The sequence below is a fragment of the Populus trichocarpa genome, chromosome 8 (assembly GCF_000002775.5).
Source record: "Populus trichocarpa isolate Nisqually-1 chromosome 8, P.trichocarpa_v4.1, whole genome shotgun sequence".
NCBI lineage: Eukaryota > Viridiplantae > Streptophyta > Magnoliopsida > Malpighiales > Salicaceae > Populus > Populus trichocarpa.
The window spans coordinates 7,309,118-7,336,302 of NC_037292.2; the positions used below are offsets into that span (position 1 = coordinate 7,309,118).

Sequence of the window (27,185 nt, forward strand, 5' to 3'; positions counted from 1 at the left end):
AGAATGGTTCTCTCAATTTTTGCTCAAAACTCATACAAAGAGCTTAATTATCTCTTCAAGTGCTCTCTATTAATAATGTATATGATGATTGCAGAGGCTTTTAAAAAGAACTTATCTCGTTCTATTCATACCAAGAAAAACACTAAACAAGTGAGCTAATTATAATGTGAGATCAAGGGTGCCAAAATAACCATTCAATTTCTATTTGGCTCAAAACACACCGCACAGTAAATACTAATAACAAAGATAATGATGAGAATAGAGTGCTTGACAACATCATTAAAACGAAAGTGACAAGACGAGCCTCCCTAACTGCTATAAGATTTGGAACTTAAAGGACAAGACATAAATCTAGTTGGGCCCATGTGGTGAATAAAGCTACAGAAACCATCTAGGTAATTCAGTTAAGGTGTTTCCTAGAGAACAAGAGATACAGGGCGGAGGAAGCGATGACAGAACACAAGGTCCAGAAACAACAGTAACTGCAACCGGAGCCTTGGCGGTGTGGTTGGAGCATGGACCACGGCATCTAGTTGGGGTTAGGGAGGTGGGAGGTAAGAAGGCATAGCCCACTCTCTACTTGATTGTTTTGGCAGGCCTATTAACAGGTTGAAAGGTCCTTTTCTACACTGCCTTTTTAGTGGTTGCCTCTTTCTAGACAAAAAGTAAGCGAGCTCGGGGGTGAGAGATGAAGGCAAAGTACCTTAGCTTTCACATTAAATTAAATCAAATAAATTACTGATATTAATCGCCATCACTTTAATCCATTGTAGCAGTTCTAATCCGTCAGTGAAGGCTCAAGGCCTGTTGTCTGTACTTTATAATTAAGCGAACTCGACCTGTGCAAGAAAACAGGAAAAGACGTTGACAATGAGCGACCGATAAACCCAAAAAAGATCCGAATTGATTTGATTTCCCTGGGAGCGGAAGAGGAGTTTCCATCAATAAGGGCGTCCTTGCAAGGAGGTTACGTTTTTAGCTAGATTTCAACAATTACGAGAATTACTGAATTAGAATACCGAGCATCTGTTATGATTTATTCGGTACAAGAATTTAATTTTCAGTTATTTAATTTATCATGACCATCTACTTATTTCTCCCAATCGAAAAGGTCAGTTAAGAGGGCACCATTTGCAAGCAATTTCCTGATCACAGACGTATGTGTTCTTAGCATAAACGTCTTAAGAGACCTAACCATCCTCAAAATATCAAGGACGAAAACCAGCAATACGGTTCTTCACGTACAGGTTTCCATCAAATTGTGTCACAACATGCAACAAACTTCTGCAATCTGGATGAAGCTTTTCATAACCGAACAGCCACCGGTCACCCAAGTTTTGTGTCCCGAGGAGCAATCTCGTGAGGAGCCTAGATCAACGGAGACACTGATTGTTCCAGAACAAATAACGAACCAGAGCATGAAATTAATTCGCTGGACAGCTGTTGGACAAAAGAAAGCTCAGGGCACTTATTTCAGAAATACATGATTAGTAAAAACACAATCTGGATGTTGCAAATTGAACCACCAAATTACTGCCAGGACTTGCCATCTAGACGAAACCCTTAAATTCCCAACAAATACGCAGGGAAAGGAGAAAGTGCATGAGGATTTTAATGAGAACCTATGATTTCCAACTACATCACTATCCAGGCATTGATGAGAGAGCGATAGCAACAAACACTATGTAGTGAAGAAGGTCCAGATCTTCTTTCCCATTGAAACTTCACCAGGATGCTGCAACTCATCTTCATCATAGTCATCTTCATCCTCATGCACTGTGCTGCCATTTTCAGCTTCATCCTCGAAATCTGGTATCCCATTTACTTCCTCACTCAACTCTGTAATTCCAACTGATTTCGCTGCCTCAGCTTGGTAATCAACATCTGTTGTTTGGAACTGCAATACAATAATTGAAAAAAAAAATATTTACTACAGCTGCAGGAAAGAATATTTAAATAAGAATCCTAACCTAACTACTAGCCAGCTTCACAAGAGCAGTAGGATATTACCCTGACCACCTTGTCCTGTGATAACTCCACACTTTTTAGTGTAGTAACCTGCACCACGTCGGTGGATTTGTTATTCTCACTAGTGACTCCAAGTGACAGCCCAGAAGCAGTTTCTGGGTTTCGAATCGGTTCCACAGCAGCAGCACCATCAGCTGTTTTCTCGCCCTTCATCAAGTCAGATGATGCTTGGGTGGCTGCGGTCAAGCCTGCACTGCTCACAGTTGAAATAAAATCTTTAGAACTAGCAGCAGTATTATTCTTCCTCGCTGCTGCGTTTCTTATAATATAACACGTTATTCCTATGTAAGATAAATCGCACAAAAATGCAATAATCAATATCACTTAATGTTATTTATTATAATATGCAAATAGTTCTGTAAAGAAATAATAAATAATGTGCAAATGCTAATATTGACCATCTTCCATAAGAAAGGTTGTATTTATATTTCAGATTAGCAACCATATCTGCTCAAAGAAACCCCAAATTGACACCTGGATCACTTCCAATTTTACAGTAAAAACAATGAAGTGTTTAATAACATTCCCAATGCCTTTCAATATAAGAAAAGAAAAATGCACCTTAAAGCATTAGCAAACTCGGCTACTCCAACTTTGTAAAATTCATTGATCTTTTAAGCACAAAAAGATAAACCGCATCTGAACGAGAAATGAACTGGTGATCGAGAAATAGCATATGCAGCTGCAAATATTCCTACCAATATAGAATGTAATGTACCATTCCTTTTATTCAGAAATGACCTTGTATGGATTATTTGCACCAAAACAGAATTTCATGATAAAATGGGATGGATTGCAACTCTCATATAATACACAAGCAAATCATTTTTTACACATCCGACACATGAACTGACGACATTTCAGAATGAACTTGCCCAGGGGGTAATCTTTCTCCTCATGGGCAGAATTGAACTAGGGCAGGCAGTTAAAAACTTCAAACCCAAAAACACGATGATAAATAACTCGACAATTTTCACTCAAAAATAAATCAGACAGCCATCTCAAATACAGTTCTGATTTCTCAAACACAGAAGCTTTGACAGCACAGTAGTTATTTGCTTGGCGTTTTAAAATTTTGATATTTGAAAACCAAATGAAACGATTGACCAAGTGAAATTATATATAAAACAAACATCCACATTCTCTCACTAAAACTCCCAAAATGCACTCATCGCACCATGTTTAAAGCTATTAAATTGCTGTCATCACAGTACATAAATTCTCGCACAAAAACTTACATCTTGTGGCGTCGAAGATTGTATCGTTTTTGCCCTGGAGTAGGCTCTTCTGGAGCCACTATTTGTTGCCTCTTCCTGCGCCCACCAGTAGTGACACTCTCAGAGTGTCCTTCGCTGTCACCGGCATCCTGCTCTCTTTCTGTAGGTAGACGTTGCCGCTTTCTTGCAACGTCTGATTTCTTAGTAACATTTATACCCCGACTTTCATCACTGTTACGAGAAATATCATTAGGCTGAACACTTGAATTATATTCAGTTTCTTTGAGGCTTTCCCCAAGAAACAACTTTGCATCCTCAACCACTGCCTTTATTGACCTTGTTCTGCCTGGTCCAGACTTCTGTCTCCTCCCAGGTTTATGCCTTCTGTTCTTCAGCTCTGACAGCTCAGAATCTTCTGGCAGGTCCTGTGTCTTACTATCCATATAGCTTTGATCATCAACAGACACAGAATACCCACCACCTGCATCTCTTTTTATTCCATCAGATTGGGGATGCTGAATGTCAACAGTATCATCTGCAGTACCAAAGGACACTTGTGCTTGATCTACAGGAATAGAACTGGATGTGATAGCTTTTTGCACAGCAGATCCCTCAACTCTTTCTTCCATATCAGCACGCACAGGTGATGAAGGGAACCCTCCCTCAAATGCTGGAGCAGAAACATGCTGAATCTTTCTAGTAGGAGAAATGCTGAAAATCTTTGAGGTGCATTTGCGGAGCCACGACATGCGTCCCTGAGAGTTGGATCCCAAATCTTCACTGAGGGGTCTCTTGATATTCAGAATATCAGAAGCATCTGCACCACCTTCATTATTCCTGAAAAATTCATCAGATATTTTTGGTGAAGGAAGGGTCTCTCTTTCTTCCATCTCCGGTGGCTGGAGATCAGAAAGTACAAACTCCCTAGTAACATCTCCACAATTCGTGCAACTCTTGTGCTTCTCAACAAATGAAAGAAAGTAGTTTCTTTCTCTGATAACCTGCTCTCTTTGTTTCCGAAGCTTATTGCTAAGCATCCCAAGCTCATCAATGTCCTTCTTAATTCCATATTGTTGTTCTTCTAGCTTCTCCTTGTTTTTTACAACTTCTTGTCTTTCCTTGTCCATTGCACGTCTTTCAGACTCTATTTCTTCCCTTTCCCTGCGTGCAACTTCTTTTAAGTTGTTAATGGTGTTAAGTTCTCTCTCCTTCAGCACCTCAAACGCCCTTTCCCTTCCTCGCAGTGCTTTCTCCATTTCTTCCTGCCTATTTATTAAGCCAGTCTCAAAATTACATCTCTCTGATTCAAAGTCTTGAACCATTTGAATGTGCACATTTTCAGCCTTTTCAGATAAAACCAATTGTTCATGCCTCTTTCTGGCTTCAAACGATTCTTTCTCTAGTCTAATAGCCTCCAACTCTCTCTGAGCATACTCCTGCATGTCATTTTCCTCTTTTTTCAGGCTTTCCCCTCCAGCATACTTCATCTTTTCTAATCTCTCTCTCTCTTCAACAATGTCCTTCTGCTCCTTGTTAATTTGAGCTCTTTTCTCTTCCAGCACTTCCCTCTCCTTCTCAGACCTCTCCCTTTCCTGTTCCAACTCTTCAGCTTCTTTCAAAAGAAACTCTGCCTGGCGCCGGCACTTCTCTAGTTCCTGTTTCAGTTCAGCCTGCAAGCGAAGGTATTCTAACCTCTCGTTATTAGTTATTTTAATGCTTTCACTCTCTTCCCCAATCTGCAACTCCTGCTGAGCAATCTCGGCCCTCAGCTTCTCGCAGTCATCCTCAAGGAGTTGCACACTTACTTCATCAGAAAGCAATTGCTTCTTCTGCAGCTCCAACTGTTTCTGCTCAGCCTTCATAGACTTATCTTTCTCCTTTACAACCTTCAATTTTGCATCAAGGTCCTTCTCTTTATCCTTCATCCTATCAGACTTCCTATCCAAAGCTAGCTCTCGCTTTCCCAACTTTTCTTCTCTGTGAAAGATTTCTGTTTCCAGCAGCCTCACTCCATCAGCCTTGCTTCTCAATTCTTCTTCAAGATTCTTCCTTTTCTCTGTCAATTCCAAGTCAGCCTCCTGAATTTTAGCATCAAGAATGGTCCTATGCTCATCAAGGAGCTCTTGGACTTCCACCTGTAGAAAATCCCAGAAACATAAATTATCAGCTAACATTTCATTTAACTAAAATCATATCAACATTGTTGCTTAAAGGATAAAACCCCGCCAAAAGATGTCTGCTAGCTATTTAAAATAACATTAATTAATAAAATAATCATGCAGTGATACATGGGGCTTGAGTACCTTTCCATCAAAGATATTTAAACATATGTATTGAAAGAGTACTCAAGAAAGAATCTAGTACTTGAAATTATAACTGTAACTAAAAACTCTACTCATTTCTCACTGCAGGAAAAAGGTTGCAACTTGTATTGTAAAAAGTGTCAAGTGGTAACTATTTTGGGATTTAACACACAATTCAAACACAGATTTCTTACCAGACAATTTTTATTGTTCAAGATTAGGCCCAGACCTTAAGGATTTAAGTTTCCAGTATTTAATTGTAACAGTTCACATGAATGAAAACATGAGTAAAAATCCAATGTTGAGGAGTCTTCACAAGAAACAAATGACGGAGACCTCTCTTCGAATCTTTTCCCCACATAGCATAATTAAATTTCATTGATTTAAGAGAAGCACCATAATCTATAAAAGAGTGTAGTGTGCATACTTGAAATTCAAAGATAAAGAAACTCTAGATGTACAAAGTACATAAACAACTGAATGCGATACACAAAGTCTAACTTCTAAAACAGTCATACAATTTCCCTATCAAATAAAAGGTTCACATCTTCAAGTTCGCAAAAGAACATCTTGCATGCAAAAGGAATCTCAAGACTCCATTGATCGAAAGTTGGTGCTTACTATTTTCACTTTAAGGAAAAAGAACGGGTAGGAGCTTGACACTGATCTAATTTAGAAGATATAGTTCATTGCTCATACTCAGAAAAACAAGATGCCTTTTCGTGGTTCTCATAATACCTGCTTAAAAGGCATTGGATTCTCTGTATATCCTATCTTACTCAACAGTTATAAATCAGGTTTTGCAACTCACTCTTTCTCTAGCACTGAGCTTGTCTTCCAAAGCAAGCAATTCCTTCTCTTTAATCTCTAGGGTGCTTCTCAGAGAATCAGCTTCCTGGAACAAATAATAGAATATACAAATTATGCAGAAATTCATTGGCAATCAACTTAGATAAAAAGCTGTTAAGAATCACCTTCTCTTTTGTAACCAAGCCCAACAGCCGATTATTTACATCAACTTCCCTCTCCTTCAACTTAGCAAATGATATATCAATCTTCTTTTCTGCCTCTTCAAGATCCCTCTCCTTCTTCTTAAGAACCCTCTCATCTTCACTTGCCTTTTCCTCTCTCTGGTTAAGGGTCCTCCGGAGCTCACATAAGCTCTCTTCCCCTTGACGTAGTTTCTTCTCCCATTCTTGCAAGTCTTCTCTCTGTTTATAGAAAGTTGCCTTGTGTGCTTCTCGTCTAAAGAAAATCAATGAGATAAGCACTAAAAGTCACATATCATCCTTAATATATACAAAAGAGAGAAGTAAAGTGAAGTGCAGTATAGAATACTCTGTATTAAAGGAGAGGCGCTCCCTCTGAAGCAAGTTTTCACGAGCTTCTAACTGATTTAATTTCATATCCAGCTCTGAGCTTTTCATGTTAACTTCAGCAAGCTTGGATTCAGCAACGCGCATCTTTTCTTCTACCTCCAGAGATTTCTCCTCATTTCCAGCAGCCAAAGCTTTTGCATCAGCCAACTTTGAGTCAGAAACTTTCTTGATTAGAACATGCTCCTCTTGCAAGTCGTGCAAAGCCTTTTCAAGCTGTAATAAATAGAGGTGTAATCAATGAGTGTCAACAAAAAAATTTCCATAAAGAGATCCGATAAAAACTGAAGTAACTAGAAAGTTCACAGTGAGGAACCATACCAGATACCAAGAAATAGTCCAAAAAAAATCCATCATAACCAAACAAGTTTAAAGATTGCCCATGCCTCTTTTAACATTATATTTAACTCAACACGGGAAAAAAGATAAATGATAGAGAAGCAATGCTTGTGTGACTTTCAGCCATTTGATTTAAGGTTCTCTTGGATATCAGTGGTGCATAACCACCAGATTCAATAGTAATTGAAGAGACAGATTGCAAAGTTACCGGCTTTAACTATATTTTCTGACAACTACAGCACACTATCGCTGTGCATAACAAAGGTCTATTGGATCACATATATGAAACCAAAGGACATCCAAGCACCAAAAGAATGAATAGTAGGCTACATCAGTAAGAAAAAAACAATATGACAAGCAAAAACCATGAGGTTGCTTCAAAAAATGATATGTAATTTTTATGCAAACAAGTGGTATCTTTTCGATAAAAAACTTCAAAAAAAATGAATGAAAAAGGAGATGCCTGTGAATCAAATGTATTAATCCAAGTTTAAAACCTATGAATAGGCCCATGAACATGAGTGCGCAGCATATGCAAAATCAGGTTGCTTCTAACTACCAACATGGACCATTAAGACATAGCAATGGTGTACAAAATTTCCCTCCCTTCCACATATCTTGCTCCATAACTTTTGCATGACCCAAACAGGTTATAAATTTATTAGCATTTTTCATTCAATTTTCATCTTCTCTCTGCAAGTCAAACAGAGCATAAAAAGAAGCAAACAGTATATTAATATGAAGATTCAAACGAGACCAATGGCAAGAAACAACATACTTCACCCACACACTGCTTCTCAACACTCAATGCTTTTCTTAAGTTTTCCTGTCGTTTCTCAACTTCAGATAAAGCAATTAAGTGCGCTGCCTGTTCACGTTTGAGAATTTCTTCAGTTTCTGCCCATGCTTGCCTTAGTTCTTCATACTTTGAAGTCCACTCTTTTTTCTCAATAAGGAGGAGGCCCATGTTATATTGATAATCAAAAAGCTGCGCCACAAAATAAGTAAGGAAAGACAATCAAAATAATGGTACAGCTTTCTTAAATTTAGATTCTGGATTTTTCACCAGTAATTTTGTAATATATGATAGGAAAGAAAAAAGAATTGCATAACATAAGAAATTAAAAATTAAAACTTTTCAAACAAATTTAGTTACAGTTGCTCCATTTTATTTCCTTTAAGGTATTGTAGTAATCCAAAAGAGGGATTGAGAATACATTGGCATCTTTCTCAGAATAATGAAAACAGAAAATGTGAAAGTTCAGTGAAGTATTTCAAAAGGTGGAAGAATGAGCAGGAAAATCTTCACCATTCACCAAGGGTGTGCACTGGTGCAAAACCAGTGACTCAATTAGCCCAATAGTGATCTTTAAATCTCATTCATATTCTTTGCAGTCCAGATCAATATTCACCCATCTTCAAATTCCTTGTCTTTCTATACAACATATAAAAAGCGAGAAAAACCAACTTCAAATTACAAATGGTGGTAAAACCTATCAAATGGCAAAATTAAAATGGAGGCCTTTTGAAATACTAGATGAGATGCAGACAACAAAAAATAGAAGTAAAAAAAAGTTGAAGAGTCGGACCTATAGACTAAAACTGATTGACATCAAAGGCACTATACCACATTGGACCACTGTTAAACTAATGCACTGGTTCGGCTTATATATACAGAGTTTATGATAAATAAAAAGCCCCCTCTCTGATAACACCTAATAGAATCTCATTCTTAGGTCTAGCAAACTTAATTAATTGCTAGTTCAGTATCCTAAGAATTATAAGGATTAATAAAATAAGCATAAAAAGTGTGCATTACAAGCATCAGATTTAAATGACTATTTTTAACACTTGATTTATGGACATTTACCCTAGTAAAAGTGGTGAACTCTGCCTTTTTCATGTGCCTATTTCATTCCAGCCTTTAGAGAAATAATGGAACACTCTCGGATTTAATGAAGCGAGTAATACTTCAGAGAACATCACAAAAACATTATAATGCAAATTTATTCAAATTCAGTGGTGAATTTGAATTCAAAACAAAACACAAATAATTAGTCCCGAGATAAAATTACAATAAAAACATATTAAAAGCAGTTTGTCAAACCCTAAAAACCCTACCTTTAATCAATTTAATCCTATAGAAAAATTCTTCCAAACAAAACCAAAAAAAAAAATTAAAAAAAAATCCCCAAATTCCCAAAAAAACAAAACCCACAAACAGAAAACCCTAACTAACCTCCTTTTCAAGCCTCGATGCCTTCTCTAGAAGCGCCTCACGGTCCCTTCTCTCCATAGCAGCCTCATCCAACAAACCCACCTCTCTAAACCTCCTCCAAGCCTCCACATCTTCCGTATCCAGCTCCCCTGCATTCACACTCAGCGATCCCACTGGCGGTGGAGGCGGGAGCGCCCCGTCAATTAACGCCAACGCCTTGCCCTTTGCCCCAATTCCAGTGCTAGTGGCCCCCGCATTGGCCCCGCCACTTCTGTGCATCTCACTCCGAGGAGTTAGCGTGATTGCCGGCGACGGCCTCCTCTGTGGCGTAAACATCGAAAAGCTTGATTGCTAAACCCCAAAAAAAAGAAATTAGACCCAAGAAAGACGGGCCAAATTATGGTTTTTCTCCGTCTGAAGAAGAGTTAACGGATTCGAACTGGAAATGAGATCGTTAACGGAGTTGGTGGAACGGAAAACCTTCTTCTTGAAATTTGGTTTTTTTTTTTTCTGGGTTTAATTTTCAGAGACGAGAAGAGAATGTTAAGGGCGAAGTACACTCGCTTTCGTTGATAATGTTATTTTCTGCTCTTCTTCTGTCGGGCTTTTTGTATTGACAGTTTTGCCCTCGTAGTTTCTGGCGTGCTGCGTTTTTCAGGAAAGGGCAGTTGCGTTAACATCTGTTTTGCGGTACAAAATTATTTTTGAAAAAACAATATTTTTTATATATATTTAATGTATTAATATTAAAAATAAATTTTAAAAAATAAAAAAATATTATTTTAATATATTTTAAAATAAAAAAAAACACTTTTAAAATTAACTGTTATAACATATGCAAATTACACTCATCCTAACCGTTTGGAGCGGAGCGTGGTGTGCGGGGGTCCTCTTTGTTTCTATGATCCTATCATCAACATCATGCCCCCAAATTATGCTGTTTTAATCACTATTTGCTACTGCGCTAATTCACAGTCCCTTTTGGTGTCAGTGTCCAATTTTTTATTTACTAGCTATTTGTTTCGCCGCGTCTTGGAAAAAAAAATTTCCAAAAAAAAATATAAATATACAAGGGTTTTTAATATTTTTTTATAAAACAAATCTAAATATAAATTAAAAAATTTATACATGTGTCTAGTTAAATAAATCAAGAACTATATATATAAATAAACAAATAAAACCTTTGATGATAATTAAAAATAAAACTAAAAAAATCAAGAGACATATGTAAATGAAGATATTTGATCTCACAATATGCGTCATTTAATCAGTTATGTTTAATAAATTTGCTTATTAAAATAAATATTTGTATTCAATCAAATGATAATAGAAATAAGCACACATGAAATTAATTGAATAAAATAAAATGGGAAATAATCATTATGCAATACTGCACATATTAGAAATATTATTCTAAAAATAAATATTTTTTATTTTTAAAAATAAAGTTCATCTACTTGAAACATAAAAAACATTCATACATGAATCATATCTTTAGAAATTAAATACGTATAGGGTAATTTAAAAAAACAAGTAATGATATAACATATAATTTAAAAAAAAATTCACGGTGACCTGGGAAAAATATTTGAAAGTGCGAAACTAGAAAAAAAATACAAAAATAGTCAACCCGAGATAATGTAATAGACATGTAACCTGGATAATAAAGGACGAGCTAATTTGGGTTAACATACAGAACTCGTAGCCTAGGTAATGAGATTGGAATAGCGAGATAGAAAAAAAAAACCACAAAGTCAATTTTTTTAATATATATATATATATCAACCAATGTTAACTTTCAAACCCGTGACCTGAGTCATTAGAATGGAAGTATCATACATGGAAAAAAAAAAAGCTAAAAAGCCTAATCCCCGACAAATAAAGTGTTGAATGATGAAATCTGAAAAAAATCAATTACAAAAAAAATGATATAAAATAAAACATGGTAATTAAAAGAGCAAGGGAGAAAATCGAAATAAAAAATAAATTAAAGAGCAAGAAATTTTTTTTGATTGAAGGGTTAAATTGAAAAGAAAAATAACTTTAACAAGTGAAAATAAATCAAGAGAATAATGACCAAGCCAACAGAACTTAGATTAAATGATGAAATTGAAAATCAACAAAACTTTATAAGAGGGCCAGAGACAAACACTAGAGATAAAAACGAATAAGGACCAAATTGAAAAAAAAAATAGATGAGAAATTGTAATTTAAGAACTAAATTAAAAACAAACAAAACTTTTATAAAAGGGTCATCGACAAAAATTAGAAATAAAAAGAATAAGAAAGAGGATCAACTTGCACTTTTTAGTGGATGAGGAAGAAAAGAACAAGAAAAAAGAAAGGATCATTGAAGATAAGTCATTTGTCTCTTGTCATCGCATGCTATATTGTTGGGAAAAGGACATTGTCACGCTTCTATAATTGTTGTGAAAGGCAACATTTTACAGTCAGACATCGCAGCGCACGCTATCCAAAGGGCGCAGACAACATCCACTCGTTGGCGCGAGCTTGTCACGCCCCACCAACTTTTTCTTTTTTAAAAAGAATAATGTATATTACTGAAAGACCAAGATGCATTTGAGCCTATCTGAAAATAACAAATAAGATTATATACAATGATAAAAATGTCCTTGCAGTGGAGTTCTATAATTATTTGATTCTGATGACACTCAAGTCTTTTTACTGTTCATTTAAAAATAAATGACCACAAACCCTTAACAAAAGTTCATTTTTTTTTTTGCATGTGAGGTTATTTTGATAATTACATTTTTTAAAAAGTACATTTGTGCCCCCCACTAAATGTTTAAATGACGAATGTGTGCTTGTGAAAGGACCACAATACCCCATAACTAGACTTTATTTTCATGTGGCCAAGACAAGATGGAAAAAATGGTTCAGGGTTTACTAGATAGGTGGCTCGTGCTTGGTTACGGGGCAGGCTAAATTTTCTACAATGTAAAAAAACTATGTTGAAGCGTTGTCAATATATTTTAAACAAGGGAAAAAATCCATGACTTGACATTATAAAAAAACATAAAAAAAAACATCATTGTCAATCTAAATAAAATCCAGACATATAAGGATAAAAAAAATAACAAAAAGAAATCTACAGAAACAAAACATCGGTAAATTTAAGTGAGGTCGTCAAAACTCACGAACTGGATCATACAAACGAGATAATCAAATATAAGACATTGAGTATAGTTTTAAAAGAAATTTGAGGATAATTGACTTTTGTGTAAAATGATAAGAAAAAAAAACACATGGGTTGGCCCATAACTTGGTCAACCCGTGGCAAACTCGGTCAAGAACGGGTCACAAATCATTGATATTATCCTTTATTTTGTTTTTTTTTCAAAATCATGTCTTTCCTACTTTTTATAAAATAAAAAATTTAATTTGACTTGGGTTAAATCAAGTCAACCCACCTAACACATGACCTGATACTTGTATCAGATCGTCTCTGAAAAAATGAGAAGACAACCTAAAGTTTTGAATTAAATAGAAGATTTGAAAAGAAATATCCAAAGAGCAAAAGAACCCAAAACAAAAAATAAAAACCAAGAGAATGAAGACTAAATGTGAAAAAAAAAATCAGAATCATGAATCTAATAATAAAATTGAAAACAAATAAAAAATTGATAAAAGAGTTAAGGATCAAAATCTAAAATGAAAACAATGAGGGCTTAACCTTGAATATTATTAAACTCTGAATTAAGGGGTAAAATTAAAAAGAAAAATGAAATAAACAAAAGAATCCAAAACAAAAAAATAAAAAATCAAGAGAACAATAATCAAATTTGAAATAATAATAAAAAACCAATATTATGAATCTAAGGATGAAATTGTAAACAAGTTAAGATTTGATTAAAAGGATAGGAATCAAAAGATTGAGAACCTAATCTTAAATATCATCAAACTTTGAATTGAATAGTAGAATTGAAAACAAAAATCAAACTCAGATGAGACTTTAGACTTTAGACCAAAAATAAAAATCAAAAGAATGAGGACCGAGCTTGAAGAAATTAAAAATTAAGACTATGGATCCAATGATAAAATTGAAAATAAATTAAAATTTTATAAAAATAATAAGAATCAAACTTAGAAATTAAAACATCGAGGGCCAAGTATGAAATGTAAAAAATAAGAGGATAATGTTGATTTTTTTAATGGCCAACATGAAATTCAATATAGATGGGAAAGAGAACAGGAAAGGAAAAAAAAAGGTGGCTTGTGCCAAACCACCACGCGAGAAGCCACACGTGGAATAGGGCTTTGTGGTGCTTCAAATGTCACGGCGAAAGCTGGCTTTATTCCACCGAATGACAGCTCATGCCACACATTAATAATTTTTTTTATATTTTTTATATATAAAAAGAAGAAGATCAAATCACCACGAACCCAACTTAATAATAACATCAAAACATAATGAGATCAAGTATTTTTAACTTTTAAGGAAATTAAATGGAAATAACTTTTAAGGTTGGTTAAGTATTTTTGTTGTAACATTTAATAATGAGATTACTATAGCAACCCTCATGAAATTGGTAATTATATTTAAATCATCATGAAATGACAGAACTATCCTCGTAGCAAAACAAGTAAGCTCGTTCTGGTAAAAATATAAAATATTAATTTTATTATGTAAAATGCAGTAAAACACTAATTTCTTTTATCTAAATATATAATTTTAATAAGCAAAGTAATGAAACGACTACAACTACGAATCTAACATGTTTAGCTATCTTTACCAGGAGGAATTAGACATTGTCATAAATGTCTTGGTTTTTGGTGTGGCCATTTACACGCATTTAAACATGGTTTTATGATTTCATGATTTACAAGAGATTTGTTTGTAAAAGGTGTACGTGGATTATTAAACATGCTTATTTAATTTTTATTTATGATTTTTAAGGGAGTTGTGGGTATGAATGCTGTTTATTTTTGTTTTAATTTAACCATTATCAAGAAGAGTCTTATTGCATTTATAGAATTGCATATTATATAGAATGTTGTTAATGCTATAAAGATCCATAATAAAAAGTAAAGAAAACACTAAATCCTATTAGTCTTTTACTGTATGGTTATATTTATTATACTATGAATTGCTACAATGCAATGACGTATTTACTTTTCATTTCAAAAATTAAACGGCTTTTATATAAAGCAAAATTGATTTTTATTTATGAGATTTATTTGTTATTATAAAACTAATAAGAGGGAATAATGGTCTATCAATTTTTTTGCCTAGTTAAATAATATGAATACCCTTAAAGTAAACCGAACAAAGGTTAGAAGGGGCTTCTGTGTCATTTTTTTAAATAGTAAATTTACTTCATTATCTTTCAAGACATTGGAATCAAATATAGAGTCAAGGGGTATTTTAGTATTTTATTTGTGTTTATATATATATATATATATAAACCATGATCTATTTGAGTTAGGAGCAAATTAGAATTTTAACAAATAAAAAAAAATGGCTGGCGTGTGCTACCTCTTACGACAACAAAAAAGGTCCAACCTCTAAGTCTTTTGAAGCATCCAGTGGCAGCGTAGCTGATGGGGCGGCTCGTGTAGTGAGATTCACGATATTCCAGTGGCAATGAGATTTTTTCTCCACCTCTATTTTCTCTCTCATTTCATTGAAATTTGTTATGGGTCAGTCAAGATTAAAAGTTGTCATTCCATTAATTTTTTTCTTCTAATCGTGACTCTCCTTCTTTTGATTATCTTTATTTCTTTTGGATTACTTTTATTTTTTAATTTCATCCATTTCAATATGGTTTTTTTTTTATATATATATATAACACTTATTCTTTTTATTATTCTTTTTTTTTTCTATCCTTTTCTTGGTTTGTTATTGTTTTCAATTTTGTCTCTCGACATTTTATTTATTTTTTCCAAACTTGGTCCTCGTTCTTTTAATTATTATTTTATCAATTATCTTGATTTGTTGTTTTTTAAAAAATTGTCCCTTGATATTTATTTCATTTATTTTTATCCAATTTTGGTTCATGTTCTTTTAATTTCTATGTTTTTCATTCTTTCTTATCTTATAGGGTTATCCTGGGTAGCGGGCTAGTCAAGTTAAATCGGGTTATTTCATATTTTTTTTCAATGTTTTTTTTTAATTTCATCCTTCAATGTTAGGCTATTAGATCTCGAGCTTTCTGATTTTTTTATTATTTTCCTTTCCAAGTGGTTATCCCAGGTCGCAAGTTAATCAAGTTAACCCGGGATGACTCGAGTTTTTTTAAATGTTTTTTTATTTATTTAACTTTGATCTTTTTTTTCTATGTTAATTTTTTAAAAAATAACTTTTTAATCCCAATTTCATGTCTCAGGTGGCGAGTTGGTATAGTGAACTCGAGTTGACTTGGGTTTTTTCTTTAATATTTTATTTTAAATTTTTTTTTCAATTTCATCATTTGTGATTATGTTATGGGCCTTTAGCTATGTGGTTTTTTCTGCTTTCCATTCTACGAGGTATCCTCTTTTTTGTGAGAGGATAGAGAAAGGATTTCCACATTCTAGCGTAGAAAAACAAATTCATCATTGAGGACAATTTCAGCCATAAAAAATATTCATTTTTGTGTCGATGAGTTCCATGTCATGATGGGAGTTTGACCCATATGTTTTTTTCATTCTCCTTGCATGAGGAGGTAAATCTATCTGCATGAATAATTTTAGCTTAGATTAATTTTGGTTTATTGATCTATTTGTTGAGGTTTTGTGATCATTGATAAGTTTATCAAGGTGTTTAAAGTGTTTTATGAGTGTCTTGAGTTAAAAAATAGGTTGAAAAACATGTCATCTACTATCTTTATAAAAAAAGAAATGGGGCAGAAGACAAGTCATCTTCCACGTTAAGAAAAAAAAAATAATAAGACAAGCCCAGGTGCTCGGGCTGAACTATTTTTTTTTAATGAACAAGTCTTCGCGACTGGGCTCCTTGTTTTGTAATTATATATTTGGTTAAAAAACAGATAAAATAAATATTTGAATCCAAATGAATCCATTATCTAGATAGCACATTCAACAGGTTTATTCACAATATCTAGGTTATTGTTTGCTTTTTTTTTAAATGCTTTATTTGTCCCTCAATTTAAGAAAAATACAATTTCAATATTTGTTATCCATGACCTATTTTTTTTATTTAACTCAAATCTAAAAGAATGCAATTTCACCCCTTGTTGTCAATTATCTACCTTTGCTATCTTGGCCCTACATGCCTATCATGTTATTTTTTTTTGTGCTTTAAAAAATATGTTGTTTCATACAAAAAAATATCATATTCTTTATTGTCGTAATTGAATAAAAAAACCTATGAGATAAATTTTTTTATTGAATCCGATGATATGCATGATTTTTGTTGCGAGTTTGCTTGGTTGATTCGAGTTTATTTTTTTAATCAGATGTTGTTTTTTACAGATTCTATCTTTTAACATTGAGTTCTTTTAATTAAGATTATTCTCATGATTTTCGCAGGCTAGCCTAGGTTAATCCAAGTGAATCAAATGTTTTTCCATTTTAATATTAGATTACAATATTGTTCAATTCAATGTTAAAATCTATTTTTTCTATAAGATATATTATCAATGATTAGATTTTTTTTAGCTCATTTTCTTTACTATGAGCCGTGACAGAGCACGAACCAATGGGTTTGTTAACAAAAAAACTAAAGGGGAGGTTTTTTATTGTGCCCCTTTTCACATAATACTACTCACTCAAATATTTTTTTATTTTAATTTCATTATTTAACATTAGGTTAATTGAGGATTGAACTTTATAATTTTTTTCAATCTATTTTTTTCAAGATCATCCCATATTTATGACCCAAATTGCGAGCTCACAAGTTTGTCATAACCCAATTCTGGGTTATTCCTCAAAATTCACTTTTTTTCAAAATAAAAATCAAAAAATAAAATAAAGGCTGGCAAGGTGGAGAAAGCAGACCAGGGAATCAATCTGTAATTTTTTGGAGGAAATTCAAGACCTAATTGGACCCTATCATGCCCAAAAATTGAGAAAAAAATACAAATTCAAGATCAAATTAAATGATTATTGGACGAGTTTGCATAAAAATTAAGCCCAATGACATAATTAAATTTTTAATAGGCCAATTTGATTTAATCATGGGCCAAATTATATTTTAATTATGTTTGAGAATTAATTTGGGTCCAATTGAAGGATTTAATTAAGTGCAAGGACTTAATTATACTTTAAATGGGCCAAATTAATTTTATTTGGGGCTTAATTGGTGAAAAATTAAGTTTGAGGGCCTAATTTGGACTTAATTGAGAAGATTGGAATTTTAAAAGACCAAATTTATTTTTTACCAAGTTAATTGATTGAAATTAGGGGCCAAATTGCAAGAAAATTGAAGTTTCGGGGTCAATTAGGGGTTAAATTGAAGAAATCCGAGACCAGGGACCAATTTGTAAAAGGCACCGGACTATAAGGGCCTAATTGACAAAAATCGGGGACTAAATTGAAGAAATTGAAAGTTTAATTGTCAATTAGGGGTTAAATTGCAAAAATCCGAGACCAGGGACTAATGTGCAAAAGGCGCGTAAATCCAGGGTTCCAATTGAAATTCAGCAAGGGTGTAATTGCATTAAATCAAAAGTTTAGGTCAATTAGGGGTACAATTGCATAAAAGTGAACGTTGGAGGACTGCTTTGAACTTCAGAGAAATCCCTAATTTAAACCTAAAAAAGTGGGGGGACCAGGCAACGCGTCGTCTGGTCACTATTCATTATCTTTTTTTATTTTTTCAGAAAAACTGGTTCAGTCACCTCCTTTGCAGGTGCATTTAATGCACCTAACGTCCACCAAATTTGCCAAAACTTGCACGAAATTGATCACCAGACATCCCCCTACGTCGGGGTATGGTCTTCATCAGCTCACTGGCAAATAAACGGACGTGGCACCACCCCAAAGAGGCCAACTCAGGCAGCCTACGGCTGCAGATTTGACAATTTGACAGTGCACCATGCCTACTTTGAGCCAACGGTTGAGATCTTTCCCATCTGAATCAAGGGCTGAAATTTTTCTCCATTGTAGACAAGATTGCCCTCTTCCACCGCCTATAAATAGAGGTGGATTTGATGGCCTGAGGGAGGAGAAAATTGGGTCCAAAATCGAAGAAAAACCAGCCACCTCCCCTGTTTTTCTTCTTTTTCTGCCGCCTCTCTCTCTCTCCTTTCTCCTTCTCAGCCGTGCCTTCAGCCACCACCACCACTCTCATCGTCGACTGGACAACCATCCTCTCCACCATGCTTCTCCCTCTCCACTGATGCTTCTCCCTTTTTCTCCACAGCGGCAGCAGCTCATCAGCACCACCATTTTCGTTTTCTTCCTTCTCCAGCACCGGCGGCAGCAACATCAGCACCGACCTCCACCTCCACAACCGGCTTTACCACCATAATTTCCATCAACCTAGCTCCTCATCAGTGGCAGAGCAGCCACCGTGACCTTCTCTCTCTTCTCCATCCAGCTTTTCTCTCTCCTCTGCAACCTTTTCTTCTTCCTCCCACAGCTGACTCCAGCCACCGTCACCTCAGCCGAAGCCTCCTGAGCCACCGGCCAGACATCCCCAGCACAACCAAAGACCCTCACCACCTCAGGTGGTTCTCCTCCCTGCATTGCCTCCTTCTTCTTCGTCGAGGCCTCTGCATGCAGAATCCATTTCTGCATGCAACGACAGAATAATTTAACATGCCTTTGGGCTGGGCTGATCCGGCCCGGCCCCCTTTTAAAAACAAAAACAAAAACAAAAAAAATCTAAAAAATTTCAAAAATCTTTTGAAAAAAATTTGTGATTTTTCTCACATATTTTTCTACCACTTTTGTATAATATCGGGTTGTATATTTACACTGTAAAATACAAATCCGGTATTAAAATACCTGGTTTTCTCCGAAATATTTTTTTTAAAAAAATAATAATAATTCAAACATTTTCAAAAAGAAAAAAATATTTTATTGCATACGGCCAAATCCTAAAATTTTTCCAAGCATATTTTTTATAAAAAAAAACAAAAAAAAATTGCATTTTTTTCATGTTTTAAAAAATGGATATCGTAACCAGTTTATGATTATCCATTAGGATTTGACCAACGTGTCAAAAATCTTTTTCCAATCCTTTTTTAGGATTCAGATGTAGACTTTAATATTTTCAGGGTGTAAAATTACACGATAAAGTACACCCTCAGATATTAAAGATACAAGGTATATAAATGCGATGCTAAAATTCAGACTTTAGAACGGTTAGGATTTAACCCAATAAGGTAGAGACTTTCTCATGAAAAGAGATCTACCTTGAGCCTTAGAAAAGACCAACGAATAAAAACCCAACTTAGAAAAAAAATAATCAAATAACAATGCAGCTTACCATAGGGAGGGTGCACTGGGGGTGATGCGTCTTCCCCTTGCACAATCAGTCCCTTACTCAGACTCTCGCAGACCATAGGTTCCTAGTGACCATAATACTAGGTGACGACTCCTGAACCTTAATCATAATTTTATGATTAAATCCCAAAAAAATCTTCCTAACACACAACACCCCTCATCAGGAGGCACGACACGAGCCTCCGCCGTCGCGCCCCCCGCGACAAAGTTAATTCGGCTGACTCAAGTTTTTTTTCATTTCCCTAATTGATTCCCCCCGGTTTCATCATTCAACATTAGATTGATTAAGAATTAGATTTCGTAATTTGTTTCGGTTTGTTTTTTATGAGGTTACTCCTATCTTATTACTTAGATCACAAATTTATGGGATTAACCGTGGTAGATTTAATTCGTTTTTTGTGTTTTTTTTAATCATTTTTTTCAATTTAATAATTTAAAACCGAGTTGATTGAATTTGAATTCCATAATGTTTTAATTTGGTTTTTATTAGATCATCTTGGTTTTATGATCTAGATCCGTGAGTCTAATATGTTAATTCGAGTTGACTCAAATTATTTTTTGAATTTTTTTTTAGTTTCATCATTTAACATTGAATTTTATATTTTGTTTTGATTTATTTTACATGAAATTATTATGATCTCATTATTTGATATATATATATATATATATATATATAAACAAATTAATTCAGGTTACTTCGAGTTGATTTCCTATGTTCTTATTTTAATAAATTAATTTTATATATTTATTTTGATCATATTCATGTTTTTTACTAATTAGCATATTAACTTTGGATATACCAAGGTGATTAAGTTATATAATATCAGTTTTTATATTGTTTTTTTTTTTCAATTATAAAAAACAACACCCAGAAATATTTTTTCTACAATACAAAAAAAATCTAAATGATCTAAGTTATTACTACTAGTATTATTACTATAGATCTTCTCCTTGAACGAATCAGATTATTATCACAATCAAAACCTCAAAACCCTAGCCCCTCTCTCCTCTCCCCTCTATCTCGACTTAAAAAATTGGGGCTTTCTCTCAAAGAGATAGATAGATACTTGTGCGGGTGTATGTTTGCGTAGGTTGGAACTGTAAGAAATAGAGAGATTGGGTCGATTAGATCATGGCAGCAGGTGAGAACAGTATGAATACGGCGTCAACTTCAAGATCGAATTCGACAGCGGATTCGTATATCGGAAGCTTGATTAGCTTGACATCAAAGAGTGAGATCAGATACGAGGGTATTCTTTATAATATCAACACTGAAGAGTCCAGTATTGGATTGAAAAACGGTACCGTTTTTTTGTTGTCCGCCGAGATTTTTTGGGGTCTTTCTCTTCTTTTTATTTCAGTGATTCTTTGACGTGGGTTTTGAATATTCTGCTGATTTGGTAACTGGTTTGACTTAGTTTCACTGTTTGACTTTTTTTTTTTTGCATTGGATGCAAAAAACTGAGTTCTTACAGTTTCTTTATTGACTTTATAGTATGTTAGTAGCGGTACTTCGATCAATTAAATTCATCTAGCAGTTATTATCTTTGATGAGTCTTTGTTAGTCTAGAAAAAAAGAAACCGAAGCTTGCAATTTGATGGGTTTTTGTGTCATGTAGTTTTTTGTGAATCTTGCATTAAAGCACAAATTTTTGATGTTTGTTACTCAAAATGATGTGAATGTTAGGCTACAGAGTTCTCGTGTACACCAGAGTTACATGGTAACAGTGTATATTAGTATGTTGTTTTCTTAAGTTTACCGTGGAGATATGTTTTTGAGTGATCAATTTGATGTTGCATCTTGTTTAGTTTATCTCTGGTTATTTTGAAGTTGCTATGTTGTGGTAAATGTAAATTGTTTTGTTTTAATGTTGGCAGTGCGGTCGTTTGGAACAGAAGGGCGGAAAAAGGATGGTCCACAAATCCTTCCTAGTGATAAAGTTTATGAATACATATTGTTCCGTGGAAGTGACATCAAGGTATCTAATTTTGTAAATACATACTGTGAGAGTGGCCATTGAAAAATTCCAATCAAGTTTGAGAAAGAAACTTAACATTTTCTTGTTTGTGGCTGTCATTTAATATATCTGCCTATACTCTTGGTAAATTAAAATCAAGGCAGCAAAGTGCACCAAATCTTTATGCTTTGATTATCCATCTGGTGACTGTTCAAACCAAGCAGTTCTGCTTCCTGGGTTTTTGGTGATACCTGCATATAATGAAAAACTCAGGCTCGTGTTGAATGACTATTATTGTAAGCATCGTTGCACCTTGACCCGGTCACTGATGGCACTAGCAGTTCATGGTGCTTTGTGCTTGCTATTTCTACCTCAAGTAATATGGCTTGATCATGGGGGACATGTAATAATTGATGGGTTGGAGTGGGATTTCAAGTTGGCATCTCATGTATTAGGAATTGATAATGGATTGAAGGAGGATGCTAAGGTCAGTAGGTACTCAATTTTCTTATGAGTTGGTTGCCCAATTCTGTTCCACTGAGACTGATTCTTCATCCATAATTACTGCTGAGTCAAGATCCTTACTGACTCAAATAGTTACTATCAGATGAATTGCGAAAGCTTTCTGTATTTCAAGTGTATCATGCTCAGTCCTTGTAATTCTGGGGTTGATATGTGGGTTTCCCTTTCACGAAAAGAGCATGTTACTCAAAGATTTTCAGTTATCTCTCCCGTTGCTATTCACAACTGGCCGTCTCTGCAATTCAGGGAAATATAAAAAACATGGTTTTACATTAGCTTATCCTTTATAGATTTGTGGATCACTTAAAGGTGCACATGTTTCTTTGATTCGATAGCTTCTGTATCCCTACATACTGCATTTTAGCTCTTGATGAACAATGTTTTGCCATTTTTAATCCTGGATATTGTGTTTTTTACTTCCATCACAGGACTTGCAGGTTAAGTCTTCTCCACCAGTCCAGTCTTTTCCACCTATAAACAATGACCCAGCAATCATACAGGTAAATGGAAGTGCAATTTTATGTTCTGTGATGCATCAATCCTTTCTACCCTCACTCTTGAAAAGCCTTATATCTCTCATGCAGTCTCATTATCCTCGCCCAGTTGCCACCTCCACCAGCTTGCCTTCTGCTGTCAGTGGGTCGTTGACTGACCTTGGATCCAACAATGGACCAGGGGGGCTCCCTGGGTCAAATTTCCAAGGTGGGCTGCCTTTATATCAACCTGGAGGGAGCTTAGGAGCATGGGGAGTTTCACCTCCCCCCCCAAATGCAAATGGTAATGGCCTTGCAATGCCAATGTACTGGCAAAGCTACTATGGCCCCCCTAATGGGATTCCACATTTACACCAATCTTTGCTTCGACCGCCACCTGGACTTGCAATGCCTCCTTCCATGCAGCAACCCATGCAATACCCCAATTTCAATACTTCTTTGCCCACTGGTGCCTTAAATTTAGCCAGTTCAACCTTGCCCCCTTTGAACCTGCCGGCTTCAACCTTGCCCCCTTTGAACCTGCCGGCTTCAACCTTGCCCCCATCAAACCTGCTGGTGTCAACCTTGCCAGCTTCCTTGCCAGATGTCCCGCTTCCTCTATTTCCTGGCATCACTAGTTCCCTTAATTTCACTTCCCATTCCTCAGTGCCATCAACTTTGCCTTCAACTGTACCCTTAATACCCGCTGCTTCTCTGCCTTCTGAAACATTACCAAGTCTGATACCTAATAAGGTTACTATTTCTGCACTTCCTACAACCAATTTAGGTGTTACTTTTCCAGTGCTATCTCCTGTGTCAACTTCCAGCTCAGATTTAAACACCATTGTACCGCCAATCTCCAACAAACCTAGTTCAATTTCTGGCCCAACAATGCCTTATCAAAGCGTGACACAATCTGCATCCTCTGCTGTTTTAGCATCCAATTCTCTTCGCACGGAAACACCAACTCCAACTCCTTCTTTGGTAACCCCTGACCAGTTATTGCAATCAGGACCAACGATAGTTCCTTCTCCTCAGCCTGTGCAAACAGCCCATAAAGATGTTGAGGTTGTTAAAGTATCACCAGCAGCAGCAGCAGCAGCACCATCACCAGAACCATCAGTGCCAGTTGCCACACAAGCGCAGCCACCCATACTCCCATTGCCTGTTCCTTCACGGGCTAGCCATAAGGTGTGCCTCCCATACATGCACGCACACACACACACACATCTTTAACTATAGATATTAATATACCTTTTGTCCTACACGTGCCTGCATGCTGATAATCTTTATATGCTTCCTAGTGGATATCTGTGTGTGGTTCCACTCTGAAGTTTCTAGTTATTCTTGTTATTCTGGACAGTGATCTCAATGCATTTATTTATGGATACTCAAATGAGATCAACTTACCATAAGGAAGGATTTGCTGCAACAGTTCAAAGTGCTATAACCAAACAACTTACTGGAACAAGTTTTTTTTTATTGACCCCATAGTTTTGAGTCAGTCGAGTTAATGAGCACTGAAGGATAATTTTCTTATTCATACATCAGCAGTAAAGAACCCTCCAAAGCGCCTCATCTCATTGAATTCATTTATTATCTTCACAGTTTACAAATGTTTTTCAGCAGGCTAGATGTTTTACCTGTTATGTTAGAATTCTATTAATCTTTTTCTATGGAGACCTAACTGTGTGCTTGATCATTACGTGTTGGGTTGACTGTTTTTTGGGAGTATGCGCTTTCCTTTGGAGGCAATAGCTTAACTACATGATTGGGGTTCTGAACGTCTGTTCTCTGTTCTCTGTTTTCTTTTTAAGCCAAATGGAGCTACTTTTCATGCTCGCCATGGTTACCGTGGACGTGAAAGAGGAAGAGGATCTGGGGTAATTCTTGATGTTTATTTCTATTTCATTTCTTAATAGATAGCTGTCCAGATTTTTGTGGTCATGGTATAATCTCTTTTATATGATTGTGGAGCAGATTGACTTGCTTTTGGGAGGACAATGCTTTTATCGTCATAGCAAATTTGTAGTTGATGTCATCAAATATAGCAAGAGTTTGACTACTTTCAATTTGAATATTTCTTGTGCAGAGCTCACGACCGGTGACAAAATTCACTGAGGATTTTGATTTTATAGCAATGAATGAGAAGTTCAAGAAGGATGAAGTTTGGGGTCATCTTGGCAAGAACAACAAATCTCATTCGAAGGATAGAGAAGATGGAAATGCCAGTGGTGAAGATGATTCTCAAGATGAAGATGAAAATGAACTAGCTAAGATTGAGGTTAAGGCAATACTGCAATCTTGTGTGTTCTGTTTTGCTGAATATAACTTTTGTTTTAAGTTATTACAGGCTCCGTGCATTTGATTATACTCTGTTTCTGCAGCCTGTTTATAACAAGGATGACTTTTTTGATACCATCTCATGTAACGCGCTTGGTAATGACTCACAAAATGGAAGGACTAGATTCTCAGAGCAAATGAAATTAGACACAGAGGTAAATTGATTTTCGTTCCTGACCCTTGCAAAAATTTGTGGAGTCTTATTCAAAGTTTTTTGCTTGTTCGATTATGCAGACCTTTGGGGACTTTACAAGGTACCGGGGCGGACGAGGTGGTCGTGGTCCTCCACGTGGTGGTCGTTCTCGTGGATCTTATTACGGAAGGGGGTATGGATATGGCTATGTTGGGAGGGGCCGGGGCCGGGGCGCGCCTAATCATGTTTCTTAGGTAGTATTTGGGTATTCTGAAGTGTTATAGTGAGGTAAACATGGAGCCTCATGCTCATGAAGCAACAAACTAATTGAGGGCTGTGCATGTTTGTTGTTTTTCTTTTTGATTGTCTAGATAATAAAAGGATAGGATGCGTCATCATTGGAGTTCCCTTTGCCTAACAGTCCTTTTAGTGAAGCTAATGAAGCAGCAGTGTATTAATTTAAAGATATCATGTGCATCTTTTGGGGATTTGTTCCGCTTGTCTGTTTTGCATTTGCGTTATTAGTGGTCCTCCAATGGAGTTAATTGATGAGCCTCTCTTTTTTCCTTCATCAAAGTCTACATGTTTATCAATCGGGTTTAGCGTATAGATCAGTTTGGTGAGCATTAGCGATGAGCAGAATAATGAACAAAAGAGGTGAGAAGTGGAAGTTTGACGGGGAGAAGCAAATAACGAGTGGAAGAGCTTTTGTGATTGACAGAGGTGATCAAAAGGAGGGCCAGAAATTTACATGTTTGAAGAGTGAGCAGCAGTAAGATACCTTTTAATTTCGTTAATGTGAGTGGCATTTTTTATAAGCTGGTGAGATCCGAAGATTTAGAAGAACGAGCATTGGAGCTGGAGTTTACATGATAGTTCAGGCATGATTCAGGGCGGACAACATTATACTTTTGTGGGACTCCTCGTATAGTTCTGTTGGAGGTTTGGTTTTGCAAGCTGCATATATAATTTGCTTCAGCGAGTCATTTGCTGCTAAGACAGGACAAGACAGCCTCCTTACTTTCGTCCAAGATAGCAAAATCCTCCCTTTGTACTTGAAAATTCAGTTTCTGTTGCAGTGACGAAGCGAGCAAGCACCCCCAGGTATTTCGAGGTGTCGTCTTCCATGCCTTGAAAAGTGTGGAGAAGGCATGGAGTGGTTTGCACACATATGGTTGAGCTAAACCAGATGTGAAACATATCCTATCAAACAGCAGCAAGGTCAACCGCTTATAATAAGGGTAGTAGCATTTGAGCTTGATAGAGCTGTGCTTTATTTAGTCACAGACATTCCGTTTTCTTTTCTAATGAAAACGGTTGCCATTAACTAATCTCCTCTGACGCATCCCAAGGCCTGGCTGCGGCCCGCTCGTTGGTTAGCAGGTTTTTTTGGTTTTTTTTTATTTAAAAAAAACACACAAAAAAACATCATTTTTTTTCCTGCTTTAGAGCTGAGACTAGTGACTCTGTGTCACTCTTGTTCTGTTCTGGGGGTTGCGGCACTAGTGGCATGGTTTCACCATCCACCACCTTCTGGCCTGCACATGTTCCGACCTTGAAGTTCTTGTAAGAGATTTCCATTTCCCCCCCTCTTCTCCTGTTCCTTGTTAAGTTGCTTCCTTTAATTTTCCCTTGACAATGGGGCTGTTATATATAAGCATCATGCTGGAGTTGTATTAATCGCCACGTTATACAAGGGAAAACCATCGGAGATTCTTTCATGTCGTTTTCAAGTGAAAGCTATCTGAACAGAGGGAAAAACCAATGGCTGTAGTCCTACGCGAATTATTTAAAAAAACCCGGGAGATAAATATATCTTTTATGAAAGCCCGTCACCAAAACTATGACGAAAATCTTGATCA

At 35.7% G+C, this 27,185-nt stretch overlaps 2 protein-coding genes across 6 annotated transcripts; one reads left to right on the forward strand and one right to left on the reverse strand.

Annotated features, from left to right (window-relative positions):
• Positions 1-1,443: 1,443 nt before the first annotated feature.
• Positions 1,444-10,047, reverse strand: LOC7485949 (nuclear matrix constituent protein 1). Of its 2 annotated transcripts, XM_002312338.4 has the most exons (8): positions 9,503-10,043; positions 8,042-8,251; positions 6,887-7,140; positions 6,523-6,793; positions 6,360-6,443; positions 3,267-5,380; positions 2,011-2,221; positions 1,444-1,897 (listed from the first exon to the last, which is right to left on the reverse strand). In XM_002312338.4, the coding sequence occupies exons 1-8, from the start codon at positions 9,815-9,817 to the stop codon at positions 1,682-1,684; spliced, it is 3,675 nt and encodes a 1,224-aa protein (XP_002312374.4). In that variant the 5' UTR covers positions 9,818-10,043; the 3' UTR covers positions 1,444-1,681. The 2 variants fall into 2 exon arrangements, 1 of the variants encoding a protein (XP_002312374.4); XR_002983157.2 differs by lacking the exons at positions 1,444-1,897; positions 2,011-2,221 and having other exon boundaries at positions 5,138-5,380; positions 6,287-6,443; positions 9,503-10,047.
• A 10,737-nt stretch (positions 10,048-20,784) lies between these two features.
• LOC7485951 (protein decapping 5) lies at positions 20,785-25,872 on the forward strand. 4 transcript variants are annotated; one of them, XM_052455179.1, is made up of 9 exons: positions 20,785-21,195; positions 21,773-21,873; positions 22,803-22,874; positions 22,959-23,387; positions 23,418-24,038; positions 24,665-24,730; positions 24,940-25,137; positions 25,235-25,345; positions 25,425-25,872. In XM_052455179.1, the coding sequence occupies exons 1-9, from the start codon at positions 21,027-21,029 to the stop codon at positions 25,575-25,577; spliced, it is 1,920 nt and encodes a 639-aa protein (XP_052311139.1). In that variant the 5' UTR covers positions 20,785-21,026; the 3' UTR covers positions 25,578-25,872. The 4 variants fall into 4 exon arrangements, with proteins under 4 accessions (XP_052311139.1, XP_024462869.1, XP_024462870.1 ...); XM_024607101.2 differs by having other exon boundaries at positions 20,786-21,195; positions 22,959-24,038; XM_024607102.2 differs by having other exon boundaries at positions 20,789-21,195; positions 22,959-24,038; positions 24,940-25,131.
• Positions 25,873-27,185: the final 1,313 nt, after the last annotated feature.